This window comes from Paroedura picta, chromosome 12, assembly GCF_049243985.1.
Source record: "Paroedura picta isolate Pp20150507F chromosome 12, Ppicta_v3.0, whole genome shotgun sequence".
NCBI classification, from domain to species: domain Eukaryota; kingdom Metazoa; phylum Chordata; class Lepidosauria; order Squamata; family Gekkonidae; genus Paroedura; species Paroedura picta.
The window spans coordinates 2,210,079-2,234,344 of record NC_135380.1 but is presented as its reverse complement, the minus strand read 5'-3'; the positions used below and the strand labels follow the sequence as shown (position 1 = coordinate 2,234,344).

At 54.5% G+C, this 24,266-nt stretch overlaps 2 protein-coding genes across 4 annotated transcripts in view; both read left to right on the top strand.

Annotated features, from left to right (window-relative positions):
• The window catches only part of TTC12 (tetratricopeptide repeat domain 12), a 29,752-nt gene extending 27,498 nt beyond the window's left edge, over positions 1-2,254 (top strand). For all 3 annotated transcript variants that reach the window (XM_077306078.1, XM_077306077.1, XM_077306079.1), the window contains 3 exons: positions 389-488; positions 1,381-1,606; positions 2,066-2,254. In XM_077306078.1, coding sequence (XP_077162193.1) covers positions 389-488; positions 1,381-1,606; positions 2,066-2,141 — 402 coding nt within the window. In that variant the 3' untranslated portion in view covers positions 2,142-2,254. The remainder of the gene's footprint in view (positions 1-388; positions 489-1,380; positions 1,607-2,065) is intronic.
• A 4,822-nt stretch (positions 2,255-7,076) lies between these two features.
• LOC143821540 (uncharacterized) lies at positions 7,077-22,430 on the top strand. The gene is made up of 6 exons (XM_077305640.1): positions 7,077-7,195; positions 10,721-14,903; positions 15,896-16,117; positions 17,202-17,358; positions 19,736-19,859; positions 21,502-22,430. The coding sequence occupies exons 1-2, from the start codon at positions 7,138-7,140 to the stop codon at positions 14,629-14,631; spliced, it is 3,969 nt and encodes a 1,322-aa protein (XP_077161755.1). The 5' UTR covers positions 7,077-7,137; the 3' UTR covers positions 14,632-14,903; positions 15,896-16,117; positions 17,202-17,358; positions 19,736-19,859; positions 21,502-22,430.
• The last annotated feature ends 1,836 nt before the right edge of the window (positions 22,431-24,266 follow it).

Sequence of the window (24,266 nt, the reverse complement as noted above, 5' to 3'; positions counted from 1 at the left end):
GTGGCAAAATGGTCCGAGTGTGTGTGGAAGGCACAAAGCAAGCTGTCGTCAGAAAGATTTATTCCCTTGCTAGCAGCTCACGTCTGGGAATGCCCCCCCCCCAAAAAAAAGCAGTTTTTGCACTGCAGATTTATTCTGAGAGGTGCCTGTGTCCCCATTAAAGGTCAGATTTTGTTCCAGTGTTAGACATAGAATCCCATTAGGAGGTGTCACCGAGGCACAATTATGTGCTAATACATTTAAAGGGGGAGAATATAAATCAAACATGCCAAAACTCCTCATAAAATTGGCTGTTCTTATTGTAAAGCAAGGTTAAAAAAAAACTCTACTTGCAAGCCCTGGGGAGCATAATTGAACTGATAAGCATGCTTTCCTTACTCCAATCTAGTCAGGTGCGCAGATCACATCTGGCTACGCACTGAAGACCCTCGCTGTTTGCACCAAGAGCAGCCGACAGGCTCAGGAGGAGCTTGTGAAGCTGGACAAGAGTAAGCGCTGGTTTTCTTCTGCAAATCTAGTCCTACTTACAGCACAGCGCGCTCTCTGAATCCCCACCAGAGCAACTCAGCCGGGGAAGAGGACCTATAATAGTCTTCCCCCCGCTGGCAGGAGATCCCAGTAGACAGACAAATCTTCCAAAGTTTTGGTGCCACGGCCACAAAAGTCCTTTCTCGGTTGCCCCAGGCCCCTCGTCTAGCCTCAGGGGATGGGGGGAATCGAAGCGGAATCTCCAAAGATGACCAGGGTAATCGGGGTAAGTTCATAAGGGAGTAGGCGGACCTCAAGGCACGCTGGCTCGGAGCTATACAGGGCTTCCAAGGTCATCATGAATGTGGTCGAACCAAGGAAGCGAAAAACTCCCGGAATTCTCTGAACTGCCGTTAACTGTTGTGTTCCTCCAGGGGAGCTTTGCTCGTTTTCAGCTGTAGCGTGGAGATTCTTGCTGCAGACAGTCACGGGAGGGCCTTCCCTGCTGACTCACTCCTTCAGCTTAGGACTTCCTTGTGGCCCTGCCTGGCTCTTGTTTGCAAACGCCAGAGTTGGTTTCTACAAGGCCCTCTGTGTTGGCCTCAAAGGATCCCTCAACAGATCCCTGTGGATCCCAGACAGAACTGGGATAAGTGGATCAGGTTCTTGGAAGCCTTTTTCGGTGGTGCATAAAAAGATCATCACTCGGTGCCTGTGAATTGCTTGCACCGTCTCCCCCTCCCCACTTTGAGAGCAGACGCCTCGCTTCTCTTCCTCCTAGCTGTCTTGCCAGAGGATTTGTTTTTTGTTTCTTTTTTTTTGGGGGGGGGTCTTTGGATGCACAGTGCCCCTTCCCCTCTTCCTGCGATGTTGACCATGACCCCTCTTCTGCCTTCCTGGGTTGTTTCCCAGAATGTAGCTTGCTACTCAAGCTCCTGTGCTCCGAAGAGGAAACCGTGGCAGGAAACGCTGCTTTCTGCCTCGGGAGATGCCTGGAGGTGCCCGGGACGGCCACTAATCTGTTAAGCACTGACATTGTGAAGATGCTGCTGCAACTCAGCGCCATGGATGCTCAAAGGGCCTCAGTGCAGGAGAACGCGGCAATCGCTCTAGGCAAGCTCTGCACGGCTGACGCAAGGTATCCCTGGGGATGGGCTCCTTGGTCTGGGCAGACACAGGAGCCGCTGGGGCCTTAGGGAGCCGCCAAGAGAAGCTCCTGGGGGGTGTAACTCCTGGCAGCCTGTTCCACTGCACTGGGCAGGGGAGTCATTTTTCTCTTTGGTGCAGCAGCTTCATTCAAATAGTTGACAAGACACGGTGGCACTTTCCTTCCTTGGACCCTCGTGACTGAGATGGGAAAGCCTGATCATCCCACCCCCCCCTCCCCCTGTAGGTCCAGAGTATTCCCTGCCTCTGCCCACAGAGTCAAGTGGACAAGGGGAATCCTGGGCAGATAAGGGAACACATTTTGTTGCTGGGGGGATCTATTGTCCCTGTTTCACTGGCTCCTTAGAAGCTGCCACCTGTGATTCTGCCCTGCAGGGCAACCTGACATCCATCTCTTGACAGGCGATTGTTCTTTGTGTAATCTTTGCAGGCACGCCAGCCGGCTGCAGGAGCTCAACGGGATGGCCATCCTCAGCTCCTCCGCGAAGTATGTGCAAGGACTTTGAACTTGAGGCAGTGCTCAGAAAGGGGCCCACAATGTCTGCCATCTCCCTGGCTAAGGCTGCACTTATATCCCTCCTCCCCAAGAAGCATAAAATAAAATAGAATATTTACTTTATTTTCTGTATTTTACTACCTGTGTCGTAAGCCACCTTGAGCTCCATAAAGAAGAAAGGTGGCTAAGAAATGACTTAAATGAGTAAAGCCTTGACCCCTGGGTGTGTCCCTCTTTCGGAGTCATGGGGGGGGGCGGTGCGGGGGGCTGCTGACTGGGCCTGTGTAGACCCCCTGCCTTTTTGCCCCCTCACGGCATTCCAGCTAGAAGCCAAGTGGGCCGTCAGCCAATGCAGAGCAGGAAAGCCGAGGATCGACTTGTTTGATTTCAAACAGGCTCTTCCCTTTGAGATGCCTATTACGCGCGCTGCCTCTTAACCCTCAAGAGTAACAGATGTAAAATTATATATCATTATCTCCTCTTGGGAGTAGCTGATGAGCGTGTTAATCTTCCTCTCTTCAGGGAAGGGAGCTGCCTGCGGGCGGAGGCTGGCTTTCTCCGCCTGCTCCAGGTGGCTCTGGAGGCCTGGCAGGGTGCGGCTCACGGGCCTTTTCAGGGTGGCCTCTTGGCCAGACTTTGCGGGTGCACAGCTGCCAGACTCCCCTGTGTGAGGCTGTGGCACTTCCTTGCCTGCAGAAGGTCCCAGGTCTCTTCTCCAACTAAGCATCAGGGAGCAGGGAGTGTGGGAGACCCCCACCTGAGACCCTGCTGAGCCACTGCCACGCTGAGTGGCCGACAAGGATGGCCTGGGCAGTATTCAAGCCAGGGGCGTTCCGAGGGGGTCCCCTGTGGCTTGCGTGGCCAGCCTGACTCAGTAGTCTCCCATCCGAGTTCAAACTGTGAGCTAAGCTAACTCTGCTTGGCTCCCCAGACGAAATGAGGCCAGGCTAGTCTGGGCTATCCAGGTTGGGGAAAGGGGTCCTACGGATCCTTCAAAGACTAGCAAATGTATCCCAACATGCCCTTGTGAGCTCAGGTGTCCTTGCTGTCATGGTTCAGATGCGGCCTCTAATCTGGTGAGCTGGGATTGATTCCCCACTTCTCCCCATGCAGCCAGCTGGGTGACCCTGAGCTAGTCTTAGTCCTGTTAGAGCTGTTCTCGTGGGGTGGTCCTGTCAGAGCTCTCTCTGCCCCTCCTACCTGGCAGGGTTTCGGTTGTGGGGAGAGGAGGGACGGCAATTGTCAGCTGCTCTGAGCCCCTTCGAGGTTTGAGGACCGGCTCTTCTTCGTTAGAGGCATGAAAGAAGCCCCCGCATGCAGATACACATAAGCCCTGATAAGTAGCGGAGGTGTCACTTCCTGTGTCTGATGAAGCTCCTGCTGCAGCTTAAGGATGACACCTGCTGATCTTGGCTTCAGGAGACTACCGTGGTGGTTCCACCGCAATGTGCACTCGAGCTGCAGCGTGCCTGCACTCCCAGCTGCTGCCCAAATCCATCAGGGGCAGAATCGCCCTGAGCTCCTGGTTTCCTCAGCCAGAAGGGTCGTCCTGAAGCCCTTTCTGACAAGCGCCTGGTCACTGGAGTTAGAGGGGCCTTCCCTCGGGCAGCCAGGGCTCTGGACCGGTGGGTGAATAACAGTGGCGCAAAGCATCCGGAGCCGCCTCTTCTGCGTGGGACTCTACATGCTGTGCCTCAGTGCCTCTTCAGTACGCTTCTCTTCTGCCAGTCCTTTGCGGAGCTCCATGTCAGCTTCCCGGGCAGTCTCCCACCCACGCCTTGCATCTCACCTGTGCCCCAGCAAGGACTAACCAAGCTTGAACTGCAAGGTGACATTTGTGACCGTCCCCTCTCACGGGTTGCAGCACTGATCCTGCAGCTGCTCGGTGCTCTGCATTGTTTCTGTTTTGCAGAGGGCAGCGCTGGACTCTGCTGATGGACAGGCAGTTTCTCTCCTGTCTTGTCAAGCGTTAAATGGCTCCTTTGTCACCACTAGATGGCAAGCTGGCAGTTCACTGACCATGCCAGGAGCACTCCTTCATGCTCCTTTGCCAGAGGTTAGTATCTGGCGTTTCTTGCAGCAGTTGCCCTTTGTGCCAGTGGGCTCATGTCTGGATACGGCAAAAAAGACCTGCCCATTGGTGCCAGAGTGAAGGTGCCAGACCTTAAATACTTTAGACACAGAAATACTGGACAACACCAACAGCTACTATGGCAGACTACAGGGAAGTCAGTAAAATTCACAAACACCACTACGATTTCAACAAAAAAAGAGTCTGAAAATCAGACCTGCCTACCAGACCTGCAAAACACCAGAATAAAAACACTCTAAAAACCCCTCACAATGGTTAATCGGATAAGGCAGGTAAGACCTTGATTAATGCACTTTCTAATGAACTCCACCGATGGAGGAAAATCGTTTCCGAATGGACTTGCTAGTGAACCACCCAGACACCAGAAAAATGCTTCCTAGTTGCAGTCCATCCCTTGGGAGACTCCCAAATAAGACAGGAATGTGCTGTGTTCCTCCAGCAGGTGTAAATAAAATGCCCAGCAACTGTTCTCACTCTACACTTTAGCATGGAAAGATTCCCATCTTACCACGTCCTCCCTCTGAAGGTGCCAGCCACAGTTACTGGTGAAACATCAAGGACTAAAACTACAAGACCATGCGCCATGCAGCCCAGAAAACCCACCACAGCCTGCCTAACAGTTCTCTTGGGGGTCTCTGTGGGCAATCTTCCTGAACAGAGTGCAGATTCATCAGCCATGCCTCCCCCAAACATTCACCCATAGGAAAAAATGCAATGACTGTGCGTTGCAGAAGTCGCACCCACAAGCGAGGGCTGGGCCCCCCAGTGCATCTGCCACACTCAGTTGACCCCGCTGCTCAAGACCAGGGCAACTGCAGCGTTGGCACCCTTGCAGGACCCAGCAGAGGGGAGAGTGCGGCTTCCGGGACTGGAAGGCCCAGAACAGAGACTGTTTGCTCTGAGCCTGGAGCTGGGGTCATGGCGTGGTCCTTTCCTTGCTTAGCTGTGCCTCAACCAGCAACTGTGTGTGTGTGAGGAAGAGAGAGGAAGGAAGAGCTGAATCTCTCTCTGCCCCCCCCCCCACACACACAGACGTCGGTTCAAAGGCAAGCCAAGTCTTCCTCACCATCCGAGAGCTGCATTAAGAGACCCGGAACAGTTTTTCTGGATTGCAGGAGGGGTCCGCCTTAATCCAGCTCCAGTCTGTTGGAGAAGAAAACAGCTTCATGCTCACCGCATTAAAAAATAATCCTCTCTGGACAGGATTTCAAATCGTATTAAACAAACATGTTGCAGGTGACCAAGCGTTACTCTCCAGTTCTGCAAAGCTGGCCAAGACTTCTAGGCTGGCTTTTTCCCCTCCCGGATTGTGCCACCCTGGGAGTGCAAGAAGCCTCTGTTCAGATTTCGAGTTTACTCATTCCAGGAACCCTTATTGGGTAGGGAAGGCTGGAAGGAGGGTGTAAAAGTACAAGCAGCCAGTCAAGGGGCAGAGCAAGTGTGAAAGGGGGAGGGGTGAGATCTCACAGGTTCTCCCCTTTCCATCAAAGCCCTCCCAGGGGCTTCGGACTTGACTGGGGAAGCAGATGTGTCTGGGGGAGGGGGGGGATCTTTCCCCACCCCTAGTTTAAACCGCATGCCCTGCGGATGCTGTGGGACTCTGCTCTTGCTATCATAGGTTGTGTTGCTTCAGTCTGGAGCCCCTTAGGTGGCTGTGACCTTGCCTGGGGTGGCCCTCTTAGACTTTGGCCCATTTAGCTGTTCTGAAAACCAGAATCATTTTAGTTCCGTCAAATTCAAATATGTGGCAAGACGCAAACATTTCCAGCTGCCTGGGACCTCCCTTGACGAGCACCCCAGCATGGAAGACGATGGAAGAATGTGCTGGATCAGACCACTGGCCCATCTAATCCATCACCCCGTTTCACACAAGGGCCCACCCAGAAGGTCCAACTTTAGCTGCCAGGACACCCAGCAGTGGATTTCAGAGAGTTCTTGCTTCTGCACGTGGAGGTTCAACTAAGCTATTGCCGATACTGGCTCTTTTCTGCACCTGTCCAGCCAGCTTGGTGTCGTGGTTAAGAGCAGTGGCCTCTAATCGGGCAAGACGGGTTTGAATCCCCGCTCCTCCACATGCAGCCAGCTGGGTGACCTTGAGCTAGTCTCAGTCCTGCTAGTGCTGTTCTCACAGAGCAGCCCTGTCAGAGCTCTCTCAGCCCCTCCAGCCTCGCAGGGTGTCTGTTGTGGGGAGAGGAAGGGAAGAGATTTGTAACTCGGCTGGGTAGTTAAAAATGGGGTAAAAGAACCAGCTCTTCTTCTAATCTCCCTTTACGGTCAAATAGCAACCACCTCTGCATCCCGTGGAATTAAATTCCAAAAGTGGGTTCTGTTTTTGTCAAGTTCTTCCTGAACCTGCTGCCTTAGTGCGTATTGCGGGTGTGCAGATGGCCCAGGCTGCCCCCCTCTCGCCCGATTCCAGAAGCTGTGCAGGTCTGCTATGGAAAGGGCGTGGATGGGGGCCACTGAGGGTGTCCACGGCTGCCGTGCAGAGCCAGGCCACGGCTCCTTGGCCTCTGCCTCTTGCCTTGAATCCCTCCTGGGCTTGCCACCAGGCAGCTATGACCCGATGGCCCCTCCTGCCCACACTGTGGGAGGGGGGGGGGACGCTCTCTTGCGAGCCAACTTGGATTCCAGAGCCCAGAAAGACAACGGGAAGCAGCACCTGCTTGCATCAGTGTCATCACTTCCACCTCTCCCAAATCCGCCTGGGCCAATCAGCTGAGCTCCTCCTCCTCCTCCTCCCTCTCCTGGGAGCGGTCTGTCTCTCTGGCCGCTCAGGCCAAACGAGGCTTATAAAGCAAGGCAGTTGTTTCCTCCCGCAAAGCGGGGTCTTGCAGGGAGGTGGCAGCGCTGGGGGCTCCTGGATGAGCGTGGGGTCGCCAGCCTGCTGTGGGCTGCTGTGCAGAGTGGCACGATGGAGGAACACTTCCCTGCTTCCCTCCTGGTGGTGGCCGGGCTCCTGAGAGTGGCGGGTGAGTGTCAGAAGTCATCTTGCAAGAAGGAACTTCTCTTTGAGCAGGGCTGGCTCAGGTTTCTGGGGGTGGGTGGGCAGAGAATGGCCAGGGCCCTTTCTTGCCTTCCCACTCACTAGACCCCCCCCCAAGGCCCTTTCTTGCCTTCCCACTCACATGCCCCCCCCACCTGTGCATCTTTCCTCTGCTCACTTGCAAGCTCATGGACTGCGCCAAGCTAGGAGATCCAGCTGCTAGTCCAAGCCGTGCCTGACCCATGCCCTCCCCCCTCAGGCTTCAACTCGTGCACTGTGAATCAGAGGAAAAAACAGAGCTGTCATGAAGGTCCAAAAGGGAAGGGCACCCCGTACGTTGGATCCTGTAGCCCCGTTCCCCTTGCTGAGGTGGCCTTCACCGGCAGAAGGAGGCTTCCCAGAGGGGCTGCTTCAGCCAGGGGCTGCTCGGAGAACGGGTCCACCAGATACCCCACCCTCTGGGCATAGCTCCTCCATTACAGGAAACATTTGCAGCAGGTAGACGGGAACTGAGCTGGGAGCGTGGCCCAAGGAAGTGTTTCCAGCAGGGAGGTGGATTCAGAGGGCAGCCATGAGGCTTTCAGGGCAGGAGCGCTCGAGAGGCAAAGCTCCTTTGCGTGGACAAGAGAAGCGTGGGACTGAGAGAGCTTGGCCTCTCTTCCCTGGAGATCTTTTTGGCCTCTCAGTGCTTCTGGCCTTGGCTCTCCAGCATCCCATTTCTGGAAATGGTGAAAGACACACAGTGGCTTTTGGCCAAGGCCACACACACACGTCCCTAAGCCTCTGGAAGGCTCATTTTCTGATCTGAAAAACTGGCACGCTCAAATAAATATGCATCAGCTAGCTTTGCAGTTGCCATATTCATTTATGCCCGTAACTATCTAAATCCCAAAGGGAATCTGTGGCTTCCCCTGCCCTCGAGGACTCCTGCTCGGAGACGACCGCCTGATTTGCAGACCTGCTGAGCTGGGCGGGGGCTGAACGAATCCTGTTTGCTGTTCTGCTAAATGCCCAAATCTCAGCGGGCCTCTTTAGCTGTATCCACCTGGATTTGTGGGAGCACAAATGGAACGACCCCTCGGCAAAATGCATTAATATGCTTTTCCTTGCAGCAAAGTTTAACCTTCTAATCAGAAGCCCTCAAAAGACCTCGAGGGTGGCAGCGGCTGCCCATGCCCAGTAGAGAACAGAAGAAACTTCCTTTTTAAAAAGCCTCTTCTCTTGTTTTGGATCCAGAAACAAAAACTCTCTGGGATTGATCTGGAGACCTCTGAGGGGACTGTTAGTGCTGTGGCTACGGACTTCTGTGATGCAGCAAAACCTGCTTAAACCAGATTTACAGTCACTTTAAATCTCCGCAGGAGTGCCCAGAAATCTGATCAGCACCAGTAACAGGAGATGTGACATTTATAGAGATTTATTTGGGTTGTTTCATCCAGATCAGTTGGGAACCTAACCTTCAAGTGTACATTACTGCAGAGGGGAAATGTAGGAATCTTGGGAGGGTGAAACAGGCAGTGGAGAATGTTTATTGGCTTCATGCAGAACGAACCCGCTGGTGCTGCTCTGTACAATTTCCTTTCAAAATGCTTAAATGAATTCATGGAGCCCAAGAACCCCATCAGGAGAAAATGCTAGCTTCTCCTCTCAGACTCTGTGGGTATCCCAGAAACAGAGGAATGTCTGGCGTTTTATTTCAGACGTGGATATTTCACAACTAGCACAGAGCTAGACAATCAAGCAGAAGGGGCCACTGGCAAAATTATGATTGGGTCGTGGTTTAAATTGCGATCCAGTGCAGCATAGCTGTCAGCGTGGTTGGCCTGGGATCCGAGAGACCCAGGTTTGAATCTCAACTCTGCCTTGGAATCTTGCTGGGTAGCCCTTGGGCCAATCACATATACTCTCAGCCTGGCCTACCTCACTGGACTAAGGATAAAAAGGAGTGGAGGGAATTGATTTAAGCCCCTCTTGACCCCAGCCAGGGACAAAGATGAGGTCAAATAAAGCAATAAAGGAGGTGAATATATTACAGCTGGGACATGGAAATTGTTCCGCATGGAAAGGTGTGCAAAGACATTCAGTGACGGTTTGCCTGAGAGGTTTCAGATTTGGCAGAGTCCAAAAATCCAGGCCCCAGGAGTAGCCGGAAAGTGTAAAGTGCTCAGAAGCTGAATACTGAAATCCTTTTGATTCAGCTTTCAGAGGCTGATCTTCAGAAAGTTCATATTCAGAATCTGAGTGGCAAAGTGAAAAGGGTGGGGCAAATGTAAAATTCTGGGGTGCCCGACACGGCCTGGCTCGCCACCAGCCACACTCCCAGGAAATCCTGTTTCCCCTTTCAATGGAGCTGAGTTGTATGAACGGCCTCAGAGCACGGCGTGAGAGATTCTGCCACTGCCTGGAGAGGTGCACCAGGAACAAAATCCCTTCCCTCTGACCTTTGGGCTCCTGGCCACCCTGTCTGGGGCCCAGGCTCTGTGGGCAGGCAGTCCGATGAGCAGGAGACATGCAGCCTCTTTGTTAAGCACTGCTTGTGCGAACGCTCTGACACGTGTCTTCCCCAACTGTGGTCCTGCTCACGTTAGCCGCCCTCCCGTTTTCAGCAGAGGTTTTTCGTTTGTAAGATGGATGCCCCGAACTTCTACTCAACAATTGCACAGGGGAGCTTGCAATAAAATCCTCAGGATATATACATGACATTCAAATCAATTAAACCATACAATAAACTAAAACAAGCTATTAAAAAGAAATGCTGGCAACTCAGCCTGGCTTCCCTGAAAAATCTTAAACGGCAAGGACCGCTCAAAATAAAACCTGGTGCAAAAGAAGTCAGCGTTGGGGAATAATTCAGCACCCCCCTCCCACCCTCCCCACCCCTATCTCCAGGGAAGGGTGGGCGAATGGCATCCACAGCTGCTTCTCAGGAAGAGGAAGCTTGAGGCACTCTCTATGGATCCTTCCATTAGAATCATAGAATCACAGAGTTGTAAGGGATCTCCTGGGTCATCTCCTGCAGGGGTTGGACTAGATGACCCAGGAGGTCCCTTCCAACTCTACAATTCTAACCCTCTCGCTCATCCCCTGTCACCTGCCACCCACTTTAGCCTTCCCAAAATCAGCCTCTCCGTCAGATGGCTATCCAGCCTCTGTTTAAAAATCTCCGATGATGGAGAACCCACCACCTCCCGAGGAAGCCTGTTCCACTGAGAAACCGCTCTGTCAGGCACTTCTTCCAGATGTTTAGATGGAATTTCCTTTGCATTAAATTCATCCCATTCGTTCTGGTCTGTCCCTCTGGGGCAAGAGAGAACAGCTCTGCTCCATCCTCGATTGTGGGAGGGATGATGAGTCAGCCCCCAATTTCCCTGCCCTGGACCTCAGCCAGGAGGCGTCAGGTGTCCTTCTTGGTGGCGATAAAATAGCCAGTGCCAGCCCTGGTCCTCTAGCAGCACTGGCTGTAACAGATGCATTTAATAAGCTGTGCGTAACTCTTGGCTGTATTTTTTAGGTGCTCCCAGGAGTGAAGCTTGGTCCAGCCCTGCAACCGGCCAAAGCTCTCTGGAAGAAGGCCTGGCCACAGCTGCTGCCCACCTGGCTCCAGTTCGGGAAGAGGAGATCACTCAAGTGTCCCTCCCGTTGGACAGTTTCACCTCCAGCGTCCCTGGCAGTGGCTTTTCTCACCCGCACGAGATCATTAGAACAGAGGCCGGGGAAATCTCACAAGGCAGAGGTCAGCCACGGACACATCCTGGCAGGCAGCCGGGCAGATCTGGACTGACGGTCACGAAGGGAGCCATTTCAGGCCATCAGAGCAAAGATTCTCCTGCCAGTTGGCCTCAGATTAGCCGGAGCACGTTCAGGGCCTCGTCCGAGATGGGAGCAGAATCCGCCAGCTGGCCAGAAGCTCTGACAACATTTCTGCTGGGGGAAGAGGGGACGGAAGACGCAACGGGGCGTGATCTCAGCATCACCGAGAAGGGGTCCTCCCGGGTCCCCCCTCAAGCGGCAGAGACGGCTCTCCTCCCTACACCTGTGCAAGCAGAGCCCTTGGCGAGTCCTGGGCAAATGATGACCAGGGACATTAGCCCTTCTCTAGCCCCAAGGCCTGGGAGTCCACACACGGTCACCTCCGGCACACACGCAACGCAGTCCCCAGGCCCTCTTGAGGAGACCAGGTTGACTCCTGCCCAAGAAAGCCTGGGGTCTCTGCTCACGTCGCTCCCCAGGGATGCCCAGCTGGTTAGTGGTGGACGACTGACTTTGGACCTTCGGGCTTCCGAGCTCCCCGGGACTCCGGGGCTCTTGCTGGACCCATTGCTCAGCTCCTCAGCCCCCCCAGAAGGGCCTGGGGCCACGCAGCAGCCCCGCTTGGCTTTCTCTCCACCTGGGAAGGTGACGGGACACGGAGCAGTCGGCCTCCGGTCAGCTGAGACTCCTGCGGGGCCAGTTTCTTCCCAGAGCAGCGCTTCCTCACCCTCGTTAGTGCTGGCTCCAGAAACCCGTTCTGCAGGATCCCCACCGTGGCCTGCCAGGCCGGGGGATGCCAGCCAAAGGGATCGGCCCAGAGCGCTCTTTCCGTCCCCCCCGCCCATGCCTGATGGAGCAGAGGGGCCCCGTCAAGCCAGCACGCCCCTGGCTTCGCAGCAGGAGACCCAGCCCGAGACGAGCCTGCAGACCGCCCACTTCGAGCTGCCCCGCCCCCCTGCTGCTCCGCAAGGGCTGCTGTCTGACTCCGGAGGGCAAGAACCCGCTCCGGAAGGACCGGTCCCAACCCAGAGGCAGCCTCAGCCCTCCCCAGGGCCTGCCACTCTTTATGGCCCCGGGCGGGGAAGGGGCCTCAGCACGTCTCCGCCACGCAAGGCAACCTCTGCGCACGCCCACCCTGCAGCTCTGCGGGAGGCTGCTGCTGCTGCCGCTGCTTCTTCTGCTGCTGCTGCGACTTCCCACGCTCAGCCGCCGTTGCCACACACGTCTGATGCTGCTGAAGGCGTCCCGCCAGGCGGAGCCACAAGGCCCGTGCGCAGCACATCCTCCCCCCTCGCCCACAGCCAGCCAGCGTCTCTCAGCACATCTGCCCCCCCTCTCCCTGGGGCAGAGCCCTGGGCCCTGTCTCCGGATTCTGCTCCCACCCAGCCACCGACTCCTGGCACTCCCGCCCCTGTCTCCGCCGGGCCTACACGGCTGAGCGGGCGTGCTTCTCTTCCCACCGCGCCCCAACTAGCACCAGAAGAACGGTCAGCGGAGACGGCGGCTTCTGCCTCTGCCCAGCTGCCAGCCGCAGGCAGTTTGGGTCCCGTGTGTGCCGGGCCTCCCTCGTCCGCTGCAGCTGCTCCTGCCCACGCCACACCCAGAGCGTCCGGGGGGCCAACGGCTGCGTATGGCGAACTGCAGGGGAGAGCATCTGGCACGCCTTTCCCACCCGAGCACCAAACGCCAGGCAGTTCTGCTCCCGGTAGAGCGGCCATTCCGGAGACAACGGTTCCTTCTCCTGTTCAGACAAGAGCGGCTGCTGCTGAGCTGACTGTTCTGGCCACCGCTGCCCTTGGGCTCACCAAGCCACAACGGTCACCCCGTCCCTCCAGCCCCTTTGATGCCGTGACGCAGTCCCTGTCGAGCAGAACCTATGGTGGGCTGCAGTCGGCAACCCCCAGGGTGCCTGATCCCGGCCCACGAGCGCCGTCGTTGGGGGTGACTCTGCCAACCCTTTTCAAGTCCTCCCCAAAGCCAGGTGCTCCTGCCCCTCTTAGGAAGGGCCCCCTGCTTTTTGCCACACCCGTTCCTGCCCGTGCCCAGCTAAAGACCAAGGAAGCCCGGGCAGAAGGCAGTCTGCCAGTCTCTACCGAGGCCAGAGCTCCACTGGTCTTGTCGGTTCACACCCAGAACCCACACCCCCTGTCTCATATAGCTGCTCCATTTGGGGGCAAAACCGTAACCCTCAGTGCAGAGACCCCAAATGCTCCCGTTTCTCCTCCAGTCCAGCTTCTCAGGGGTCTCCGGTCGCAGCCCTCAAGCTCCTCGGTCTTTGTCCAGACAGAAACGGTGTTGACCTCTGCAGAGGCTGCTGCACCGAGCCCCACAGTAGCCCCCTCTGCCCACCCTCCTGCGCACCTTCCCACCACTCTCATTCTTCCAGGGACGCATCGCACCAGTGCCAGAAAAGAGGTCGGGAAGAGCTCCCTGCAGCGCAGCCTCCCCACATCCCAGCCGGGCATTGACGGTACCCCTTGGCCAGGCTGCTCTGCTCCTGAGAACTCCCAGAAAGTGGGGGGCAGAGGTCAAAGTTCAGACGCTCCTGGCCCAAATCGTCCAGCTTCCCAAACTGTCCCTCACCAAAATGTCAACCCGTCTGTCTCGAGCTCAGTGCGCCTGGCAGAACACTTCCCCAGCAGGAGGACAAACGCGATCCTGGCGGGGGATGAGGCTCAGGATCTCATGCAGAACTCCCAAGGTTTCCTTCTGCACCTCCTCAGCCAGTTGGAGATGACAGTGGATGGGAACCTGGAGTCGCCCGTGGCCAGGAGTTACCCAGGGATCCCTGCTGTGCTGCCGGACCTTTCCTTCCTGATCCGGGGGGCTGACAACATGGTCTGTCTCCAGCCCATGCAAAACAGCACTCCGCCTTCCGGGGGGCTGGGAGCGGCCTCCTTCCAGGAAATGCTGCTTTCATCCAGCTTCCTCGGCCTCTCCCACCCAGGCGCTCCAAGTCTCACGCCGATGAGTGCCTTGAGGGTCCTTCTGGTCAAGCCCATGTTGGTCCTCCTGCCAGCTGATGCGTCGGGAGACCCCGTGCAGCATCCTGCCGAGGACGGAGAAGGACGTGCTGTGAGGCATTCCTCCCCCAATGCAGCTGTGCTACGCTGGCTTGCAAGCAGCCATGAGCAACGGGCAGAAGGCAGTTCCTCCCCCAGACAGCCAAGCAGGGCAGGCAGCCTCTCCACAAACAGGCAGGCCGTATCTGGGCCAGTCCTCAGCTCTGTGCCAGACCACGCAGCAGGGTCCAAGCGAGCAAGGCCCGCCCCTTTGAAAGCTGGACCATTTCCTGACCTGCTGAAGGAAGTTGCCACCGTAAGGACAAGGTCCATAGAGAACAGGAATCCGGAAGACAGGTTCTTGTCATCTATTCTTGATCCCGCAAAGTCCGGAGAGGACAATAGCAATTCATTATCCACCGAGCACCATGCCTCAGCCACTCCTCCAGTGGAGGCCCACCAAAGACCCACCGCATTGCCACCCACCACTGAACTGCTGAGCCCCCCTCTCCGCATTGCCTCTGTGCACTCCGCAGTGGGGCGTCCGGCCTCTCTGGGGCTGGGAAGAGCTCCGTGGCCAGAGCAGTCAGGCTCCAAGTCCCGTTTGTCAGACGGGGAGTTGCCTCGCCGGAGACCGGCCCGCTCAGACGATGATTTTCCGGACGGGTAATTAATGAGGGAAGAGGCATATTTTCGTCTTCGTCTCTGGGCAGAAGACAATGCCAGACATACGTCAAGAACTTTACATGCGCTGGAGTAAAAAAAACAAACAGAAGATTCATTTGCAACGCTTAATTCTAGTTCTTATCACTAGAATGATTTGTATAGATGTGTCCTGTCATGGAATCCAGTGGGTAGAAAAATCATAATTCTTATCAACCTAAGAATTGCCTCGATATGCTCTGTCGTGGAATTCAGTTGATTTCAATGCAAATGCACCAGGTACAGGGGCTCCTTTCCCCTCCATGTTTGTGTATTTGATACTTGTTGAGATGGAAGGCTGAATTTGTGAGAGAAAGAAGAAGAAGAAGGGTTGGTTCTTATATGCCGCTTTTCCCTACCCAAAGGAGGCTCAAAGTGGCTTACAGTCGCCTTCCCATTCCTCTCCCCACAACAGACACCCTGTGGGGTGGGTGAGGCTGAGAGAGCCCTGATATCACTGCCCGGTCAGAGCAGTTTTCTCAGTGCCGTGGCGAGCCCAAGGTCACCCAGCTGATTGCATGTGGGGGAGTGCAGAATCGAACCCAGCATGCCAGATTAGAAGTCCTAACTACTACACTCCTAACTAGTACACCAAACTGGCGATAGAAAGAGAGAGGGAGAGAAAGAGAGAGGGAGAGAGAGAGAGATTGTAACTGGTTGTTGTAGTTTGGCCTGGCCGTGTGGCTGTGAACTGGCCTTGTAGTTCCTGACTTTTTGCCAGTAACTGGCTGGAATCTTCAGAGGTAGGGCACGGCAAAAGTCTTCCAAAACACTGACTAATGAACTCCACCCAGACACAGGAAAAACACATACTCGTTCCAGTCCATCCCCTGAGAGGAATGTGATGCATTGCACACACACTCACACCCAGAGAAGTAATTAAAATGCCCCGCAACTGTTCACACACTCCACACTGTGGCACGGAGAAATCCTCTTTGCCTTGCCCTACCTCTGAAGACGCCAGCCACAGTTACTGGCGAAACGCCAGGGAATAAAACTACCAGACCAGGGTTATACAGCCTGGAAAAACCACGACAGCTAGTTGACTCTGGCCATAAAAGCCTTTGACAGGCCAGAGATAGTAACCATGCATGTCCCCAGGGACGATACTCCAAACATGGAATGCCTTTCCTCAACTGAATATGGAAGCCCCCCACCCCAGGCCCTCACAGCATCTCCCTGGATTTCTCCCAATGTGGGGGGCTCACCCTGGGACCCTTCTCTCCATCCAGGTCTGCCGTTGTTTCTGACGACGCCTGCGGCTCCGGCAACTACACCTGCGAGATGAGCCTGCACCGCACTGTGGGCTGGCCGGCGTCTCTCCCAGACCGTTTCCTGGCCCTGATCATCCTGCACAGCCACAGGAGCCGTCCCACCCTGAGGGTTGAGTCATGCTGTGTCACTCCCACCGCCCGGCCCACGGGACCGGATGCTGCCTGCTGCCTCTTCCACAGGTCAGGCTGGAAACCATCAAGATTCCCTCCTGAATGCTGTTTGAGACTTGAAGGGCCTTTGGACTCTCCCCGCCTTGAGCTTCATTGGCCAAGAATGTAGGTATGGATGTGCCATCAAGGCTCACCTGACTTCTGGCGACCCCAAGGCAAGTTGGAAGCAGAGGTGGCTGGCCTTGGCCTTCCTCTGCAGAGTCTTCCTTCGTGGTCTCCCTTCCAACCACTAGTCCTGCTTGGCTTCCTAGATCTTCTGGGAACGGGGTACACCAGGTCATCTTCCATCCCCTGACATAACCCAAGGCAAGGGATGGTGTGGAGAAGGAGAGGAGGGGCTTTTGGTCTCCTTCAGGTAGTGAAACGTGGAATATAGAAACCAACTCTTCTTCCTCCTCCTGCTCTTTGTCCTTTTCTGCCCCAGAATTCCCCCCTGCCCCTCTTGCCCGGATGCTTACTAATCCTCCCGTGCAGTTAGTAAAATGCCATGCAAAAACCTTCTGCCTCCGAATTTCAGACAACTGGCATCCTGTCACTATGTCTGGCCAATCCGCATTGCTGACGTGGGTGGGGGGGAAGGGGGAGGATGGACCCGGGGAATTGACAGCTCTGTGTTGCGGAGTACCTGGAGATTTTAGGGGTGGAGCCAGAGGGGGGGGGGCTTGGGGAGGGGAGAGATTCCAGGGTGGTATAATCCAGGGGTAGTCAAACTGCGGCCCTCCAGATGTCCATGGACTACAATTCCCAGAAGCCCCTGCCAGCATTTGCTGGCAGGGGCTCCTGGGAATTGTAGTCCATGGACATCTGGAGGGCCGCAGTTTGACTACCCTTGGTAATGCTACAGAGTCTACTTTCCAAGGCAGCTCTCTGTTGCCCGGAGAGCATTTCATTCTGGGAGATCTGCAGCCACCACCTGGAGGCTGGCAACTTTAGGGACTGACCAGGGCCACAAGCAGCAGAGGCACAGTCTGGGTGCAAAATCTAGACATTAAAGAAGGAGCTCAGTCAGGCCTCTTGAGTTCTCTCCGGTAGGTCCGTGTCTGGAGGGTCCCCCGCAGGGGTCTCTCATCCTCTGTCTTCCCACCTTGGCCAGGACCCTGCCGGGATGCAGATTCGTGCAGCTGCACCAGAGCGCCAGACCGCAGGCGGCCCGCTTCACCATCCAGCTCTTTCGGATGCTCAACCACTCGGAGGCGTACCTGCACTGCGAGCTCAGTGTCTGCCTGAGCAGCCTCCCTGGGTGTGGACAGGTGAGACCCGGCAGAACCGAGAGGCCTGGGGGCTCCTCCTCGGCCTCCCCCTTGGCCAGGCTGCCCCTTCTCCCTGTTGGGGTCTGTTGGCCCAGAGAAACCTGATGGTGAGGCAGAAGGAGAGAGGAGCCTTTTGGTCCCTGCTGTGGCCGGCCCGTTTTGATCCAGGTGGGCAGCCATGTCGGTCTGAAGCCGCAGGACAACGTTTGAGTCCAGAGGGACCTTGAAGACCCACACAGTTCTGTTCTGGGCATGAGCTGATGCCACTGCTGGGCATGCACGTGGCACTTTGTACCCGAATGAAAACTTTGTAGATTTTCAAGGTGCAACTGGACTCAGACTTGGCCCAGCCAGTTTTGCTTCCACCTGCTTTCCCCACATCGTGGTCCGTATTGATTCAGCAAGCGACGTGGGATCATCCTCGCAGACGAGTCTCACAGTGCGGAGGGAGCCGTGCTGCGATAAAACAGCCTCCGCAGTCATTTTAGAAAGGAAGAACGAGGCAGATCCATAAAATCCTGAGTGATTCTATACCACAAAGTATGAATCCAATCAGAAACAGCCATAAAAGCTTTTATGCCAAGGGACTTAATTAGCATAATGGCCACTCCATTATTATAATATTGTCAGCAATCAATAAAGATGGAAGCGACAACAGTTATCTACAGGACTGACAAATGGCATCCAAATGCCCATAAACGCCTCTGAATTATGAAATATGGAGGGGCCAGTTGGTCCGTAAAAATGGGGCCCAAATTTTAGTTGTGCTTCAGGAAAGACAGCCTGCCGCTGATTGGCCAAGCTGGGACAGCCAACAAACCCGCATCCAGATTTCTTAGGCCTGCAGCCAAAGAATGTCATAAAATCGCCCCAGATCCCCTTGGGGGAGGCTGTTAATAGGACGGCATTAACTGTCAAACAAAAAGATGGATCCCTGCCCTGAGGAGCTTACAATCTGAAACACAGAGGGACGGACAGGCGGCAGGGTGCGAGAAACAGGGAGGGAATAGGCAAACCAGGCAAATTCCACGCTGTCCATAATTAGAACAGGAAGAGAGAATAAAGCAGCCTTCTCTGTATTCCTCCAAAGGAATACCAAGGAGGAGTGAAGGAGTCCAGGAGTGGAGGTGGAGGAATCCTTGGATGGTCTTGAGCAGGGGTAGTCAAACTGCGGCCCTCCAGATGTCCATGGACTACAATTCCCAGGAGCCCCTGCCAGCGAATGCTGGCAGGGGCTTCTGGGAATTGTAGTCCATGGACATCTGCAGTTTGACTACCCCTGGAATAGAGTGACCAGTGTTGGTACTGCAGTTTAGATTCAATGATACATTTTGTTGAAACTCAGCTCATTAGTTCTTCTCTTTCGGGGCTGAACGTGCCAGGTCTGTTTTTTGGAGATGTCAGCCGGGAACCTGACAGCTGGTTGGCTGCTGTGTGAACTGACTGCTGGGCCAGATGGGCCTTTGGGCTGTTTCAGCTTGGCTCGTGTTCTCCTTCATCGCAGTTGCCCAGACTTAAACGAATCCACCGTTTCATCCATCCTTCTCTCACCTTTTTGCAAGAAGTCCTGTGCTTTCTCAGAGCTTCCCTCCTGCCCTCTCCCCAAACGGACGTCTTTTCTGGATTGGCAATGTCATGGTTTCAGCACATGCCGTGCGGGCATTGCTTGCACAGGGTGCTGTCGCATAATAGGTTAATGGAAGGTTAATGGCATTTGGATTTCTCCTCCGTTCTAATATTTGCTCTTCCGAAAGACTGGACTGTCTAAATGCTATATAACACCTTAATCCTAATTGCTGTAAGGGAGGAGCTTAAAAGACAGGGAAGCCGTCTAGAAGTGGAGTGGAACGAATGTGGGCCATTTCATCTGCTCGCTTGTGGGTGGAATTAAGCCTTGTAGCCTTGGCATCAAATTGGAGGGCAAACCTGCTGGTGGGGGTGGGGGTGGGGTACTTACAGTTAAAAACTTAGGAGCAAGCTTGAATTCATACCTAGCGGTGTCATCTCTGGGCTGGGAAATATCTGGAGATTTGCGGGGTGGAGCCTGGGGAGGGGAGAGTCCACCCTCCAAAGCACCCTTTTCTCCAGGGGAACTGACCTTGGTCATCTGGAGATCAAAGTGTCATCGTGGGAAATCTCCAGGTGCCACTGGATTCTGGCAACTTTATTTGTTTGTTTATAGACTGCCCCTATCTGACCTCCAAATAAGACTCTTTGGAGCTCTGGGCCGATGGCAAGTTGGAAAAGGATCCTTCCTAATAAAAGAATGGGTTTTCACCGTGCAGCTGCTTCATGGGTGTGCTTTGAACTGAGCTGAGGCTTGCAAGATTATTGACTTACCCGGCATCAAACAGTAAACCTCCCGTTTGCTTTGCAGAGCTGCTCAGCAAACAGAGAGACCCCCGTCAAGGGCAGGGCCTGGAGCAGCTACCAGACCCTCCACAACCTGATCTCCTTTGGGCCCATTCTGAAGTCCCAGCCCCAGTTCCCACCAGCTGCTGGTATGTGTGTGCGTCTCTCTCTCTAGGACCGCTGACTCCGGGTTGGGGAGTACCTGGAGATTTTGATTTTGGAGGTAGAAGAGCTTGAGGAGGGTGTGGCTTGGGGTGGGGAGGGACTTCATTGGAGTAGAATGCCCCTCCAAAGTCCTCCCTCCAAAGCAGCCTTTTTCTCCAGGGAAAGTGATCTCTATTGCCTGGAAATCAGGTCTAATTCTGGGAGGCCTCCGGGCCCCACCTGGAGGTTGGCACCCCTAGCTCTAGTAAATTCAAGGTTCCATTCAGCCCCACAGACTCCATAAGGAAGCTGGCATTGCTCAGAACCTCCGCTTCAGCTCCTCTGAGAATTATTTTTGAAATAGTGTTAATCTTAGAATCATAGAATCACAGAATCATAGAATCATAGAGATGGAAGGGGCCATACAGGCCATCTAGTCCAACCCCCTGCTCAACGCAGGTTCAGCCCAAAGCATCCTAAAGCATCCAAGAAAAGTGTGTATCCAACCTTTGCTTGAAGACTGCCAGTGAGGGGGAGCTCACCACCTCCTTAGGCAGCCTATTCCATTGCTGAACTACTCTGACTGTGAAAATTTTTTTAAAAAATCTTAATATAGTAAAATCAGAGTCCAGTAGCACCTTTAAGACCAACAAAGATTTATTCTTATTAAAGGTGCCACTGGACTCTGATTTTATTGTCTACTTCAGACCAACACGGCTACCCATTTGAATCTTAATATAGGTAAGTCATCTTATTATAAATGGATAAATTTGAATTATTACTGGGTTATTGTTTATGTTCTGGTCAACTAGAAACTAAAAAACTTATTGTGACAAATACGCTTTGTACTTTTCCCTATTCTTGTCCTTTTTTATATAGAGATGCTCTTTAGAATTTAAAAAAATCTTTTTGCATTAAAAACTGAATAAAATCTTTTTCTAAAAATGAAGGGAGCTGAACTGGGCAGGGCAGCGAGACTCTTTGGAAATGAAAGAAATGTTCTTCTTCTGTCTTAGCAGGGCTGCAGGAGGTGCTTCCTTCCTAGACTTCAAGGGCTGGCACACACACATCCCCTCCGCTGCAGAAAGAGCGTTAAATCTTCACCCTAGCTGTGTTTCCTCCCCTCCCCTCCCCCACTTATCCTCTGCAGTGATATTTTAAGGGGAGATGTACCTGGAAGACTCCCAGCCAAGGGAACTGAGGAAGGGGCTCCAGCTCAGTGGTAGAGCCTCTGCTTGGCACACAAATGGTCCCTGGTTCAAGTCCTAGCATCTCCAGTGCAAAGGACCAGGCAGTGAGTGATGGGAGGGCCGCTGCCTGTCAGAGCAGGCAATACAGACCTCGATGGACCCAGGGTCTGATTCAGTAGAAGGCGGCTTCACGTGTCCACGTGACCTTGCTTGGTAGAGCTGCTAGACTAACAGTTAAGTGAGATGGGAGATGGGTTGGTTAATTCCTCAAGGTTTGGAGATGGAACCTGGAGAGGAAGGAGAGACCTTATCTCTAATCCCAAAGCTGCCCCTTTCTCTGGTGGAACAGATCCTGGTTGCCTGGAGATGAGTTGTCATTCCAGGAGATCTCCAGCCCCCCTCCTGGAGTTTGGCAGCCCTGTGCTTGGCCTCACCCTGATTCTCTCTCTTTCTGCAGAGTCTGGACTGGCCCTCGTGTCTCCAGTTCTCCTTGGCTCTTTCGCTGGCATCGCTGTCATACTAGGCATCTCCGTATTTCTCTGGTTCCATCATAGAAACAAGACCAAGATGGTGGCAGCCCTGGACAAGGAAGGCCTCTGTGCTCCTTAAGGCTCCTCACAGGACACTCCAGCAGCCACCCCGCCTTGGGACGACCATGCGAATCAGGCTCAGGGGGGTTTGCTTTGCCTGCGTGGGGCGAGGGCTGTTCGTGTCAATCCCTGCTTTGCTCTTTACCTTCTTTTTATCACGACTGAGCGGAAAAGCAGCAGGAGCCGAAGGGAAGCAAATAGGTGGTTTGAGTCTGCAGGAGGGAGATGTCCACCCAGAGGACGGAGAATCCAGGACGGGAGGCAAAGGAGAAAGACATTTCTAAGGGGGGCGGGAGGAGCAGTGGCTTCACAAAACATGGGACGGCAGCAGGGACAGAAGTCCTTCCTGGCGGGGGAAAAAGCCCTCTCCTCTTCCATGCGCAAAGGAAGGCCCAGGAGGACCCCATGGCAGTGTGTTCTGAGTGGGTGGCCTCTGAGGGGTCTCTGGCCCAGCCGCCTGGCATTGTCCCTGCTCGGTTGTTACGGCAGGCTCATGTCCAGGGGATTAGAGCTGGAGGGAGGGATTATGGATGCTGTGTGTGTTTAGGCAAACCACCAAAGCAGGAACAGAAATGTGCCCCAGAATTGGGGGGGGGGGCGGAGACTGTGTTTCTTGCTACAAATACGAGGAACGAGGTCATGCGGCCCCTCCAAAGACCCACAGATGCTTGTTGCAGGAGCATCTAAGGGCTGAGACTCACTCTGCTAGACGCAGGAAGAGTTGGTGGAGATCTGTGTGCAGAAATGCCTGCACAAAATAGTAGAGAGGGAGCTTTGATGAGAGGCAGTTAAGAGGAAGAGGGACAGACATGGTGTTCTTTTCCCTCCCCTGAGATCCTGTAGCTAGTGCCATTGAGAAGCCAGCTCTGAGCATCTTTCTTCCACCGCCACTAGATGGACTTTGGCCCTCTGGATCGTCACGTTGCTCCGGGCATCGGGGTGTCCGGCCTCCAGGCCTGCCTCAGAACCCTGCCTGGCCAGCTGGCCCTTCTCTGCCCTTTGCTGGCGCTTCTTAATTTGACTGGTTGTCATAAAGAAATCCAGTCCGGTGGTGGACATCCGGGCCGGCGAGGTTTGCAATAAAGCGTGATTCCATCTCCGTGTTTTGGCTTTGTTGGGTCAGGGTTCCTGGAACTCTGCAGGACATCGTGTGATATTTGGGCCCAGATTCTGCTTGCTAATTCCTTGCAGAGGAGGAGTTAGCCCACTGGAGCGGTGGAACCTCTTCGCAGCAATGGTGGTGACAGAAGTTGTCTGAGCATAGGCCGAGTGCCCTTCTTCACAACCTATTTGCAGCTGGAGGCAAACCTGAGAGAGAGACGGAGATGGGACCGCCCTCAGTTTTGAATTTAAGCAACAAGTCTAGCCGATTGGGGTGAGGGGATGCCATGGTAAGAGAGGGGAAAAGGCCCCCAAATTGCTGCCACACTGTTGTGCCAAGCCCCATCTGAAAAAGTCCAAGCAAGGAGAGGGGGGCAGGAGCCACCAGTGGCAAGACACCTGCCCCCCTTCATTGCAGGGACAGCGTGGGGTCCAGGGCCACCTTCCGGCGTGGGTCAGCTGCTCCTTTTGCCCATCAGTTGAGGCCGGCCCTGGGTGGCAACCGAAATGACATTTTCTTTCAGCAACCCGAACTGATGCTTTTGAGCATCCATAAACTTGCCAGCTCTGGGTTGGGAAATACCTGCAGATTTGGGGAGAGGAGGCAAGGTTGAGGGAGGGGAGGGGCCTCAGCAGGGTGTAATGGCCCCCAAGTCCACACCTCAGGGGAACCGAACTGGGTCATCTGGAGAGCGATAGAGGGTGATCCAGCTGCCAGCTGGGGGTTGGCAACCCTAAGCATGCGTAATCCTGTGAGTTAGGGTGAGAATCATTCCTGAGGAATTGTGGGCTTGTTCGCCCTCCGTCCTCTGTCCTTCCTTCCTTTTCTGCGAGGAAGAGCCAGGCTGAGGGTGATGTGGTGGGACAGGGCTTGGCCATCAGAATAAAAGGAAAACACGTCCTTCCCAGCTCACAGGGCAACACGTGGCTTTTCATTCGCATCCAGGCCAGTCCCTGGTCTGTGGCATCGGCCTGGCTTCTGCAACATTCCCCTCCTGTAGAAAAGGGGTTTCCCCACTCTGCATTACTTGGAGTTTCCTTTTTTCTACGGCTGAAACTTCCCAATTTGGGTCCAAGCCAACATGCCTTGGGTGTGGCTGAGCCCGCGAGCCAAGAGGTGGTTGCTCAACACCTTGGTTGTCTGTCTGGTGTGCAAGGCATGCGTTCCAGCCACGCCCTCCTCCTCCTCCTCCTCCTCCGCGGCCTCCCTGCCCTTTTCCCACAGCAGGGATCTGTGGCCAGGATCTCCTGTAGGTTTCCTGTGGGGGAATGCGAAGGGCAGCGGGGCGAAGCGGGCGGGTTGCCAGCTGAGGGAGCATTTGGAGGGAGGGGAGCGCTCACTGCTTCCCATGCCGTTTTCCCGCTCTGGCTCACCCGCCCTGAACCTCCAGGGGTAAACATGCCGGTGGTGACCAGATGGTATCTGCTAGAGATGCACATTGGAAGCCGAGTGAATCAAAACCGATCAGATCCAAACGGGCCCTGTTTGTTGACCTCAGAAAGGGAACTAGGGTAGAGGAAATTAACTCTG

Excerpts from the sequence above, each read along its gene's own strand:
- LOC143821540 (XM_077305640.1), top strand. The coding sequence starts at position 7,138 with ATGGAGGAACACTTCCCTGCTTCCCTCCTGGTGGTGGCCGGGCTCCTG. Across the intron at positions 7,196-10,720 it reads CGGGCTCCTGAGAGTGGCGG|GTGCTCCCAGGAGTGAAGCT; the intron begins GTGAGTGTCAGA and ends TGTATTTTTTAG.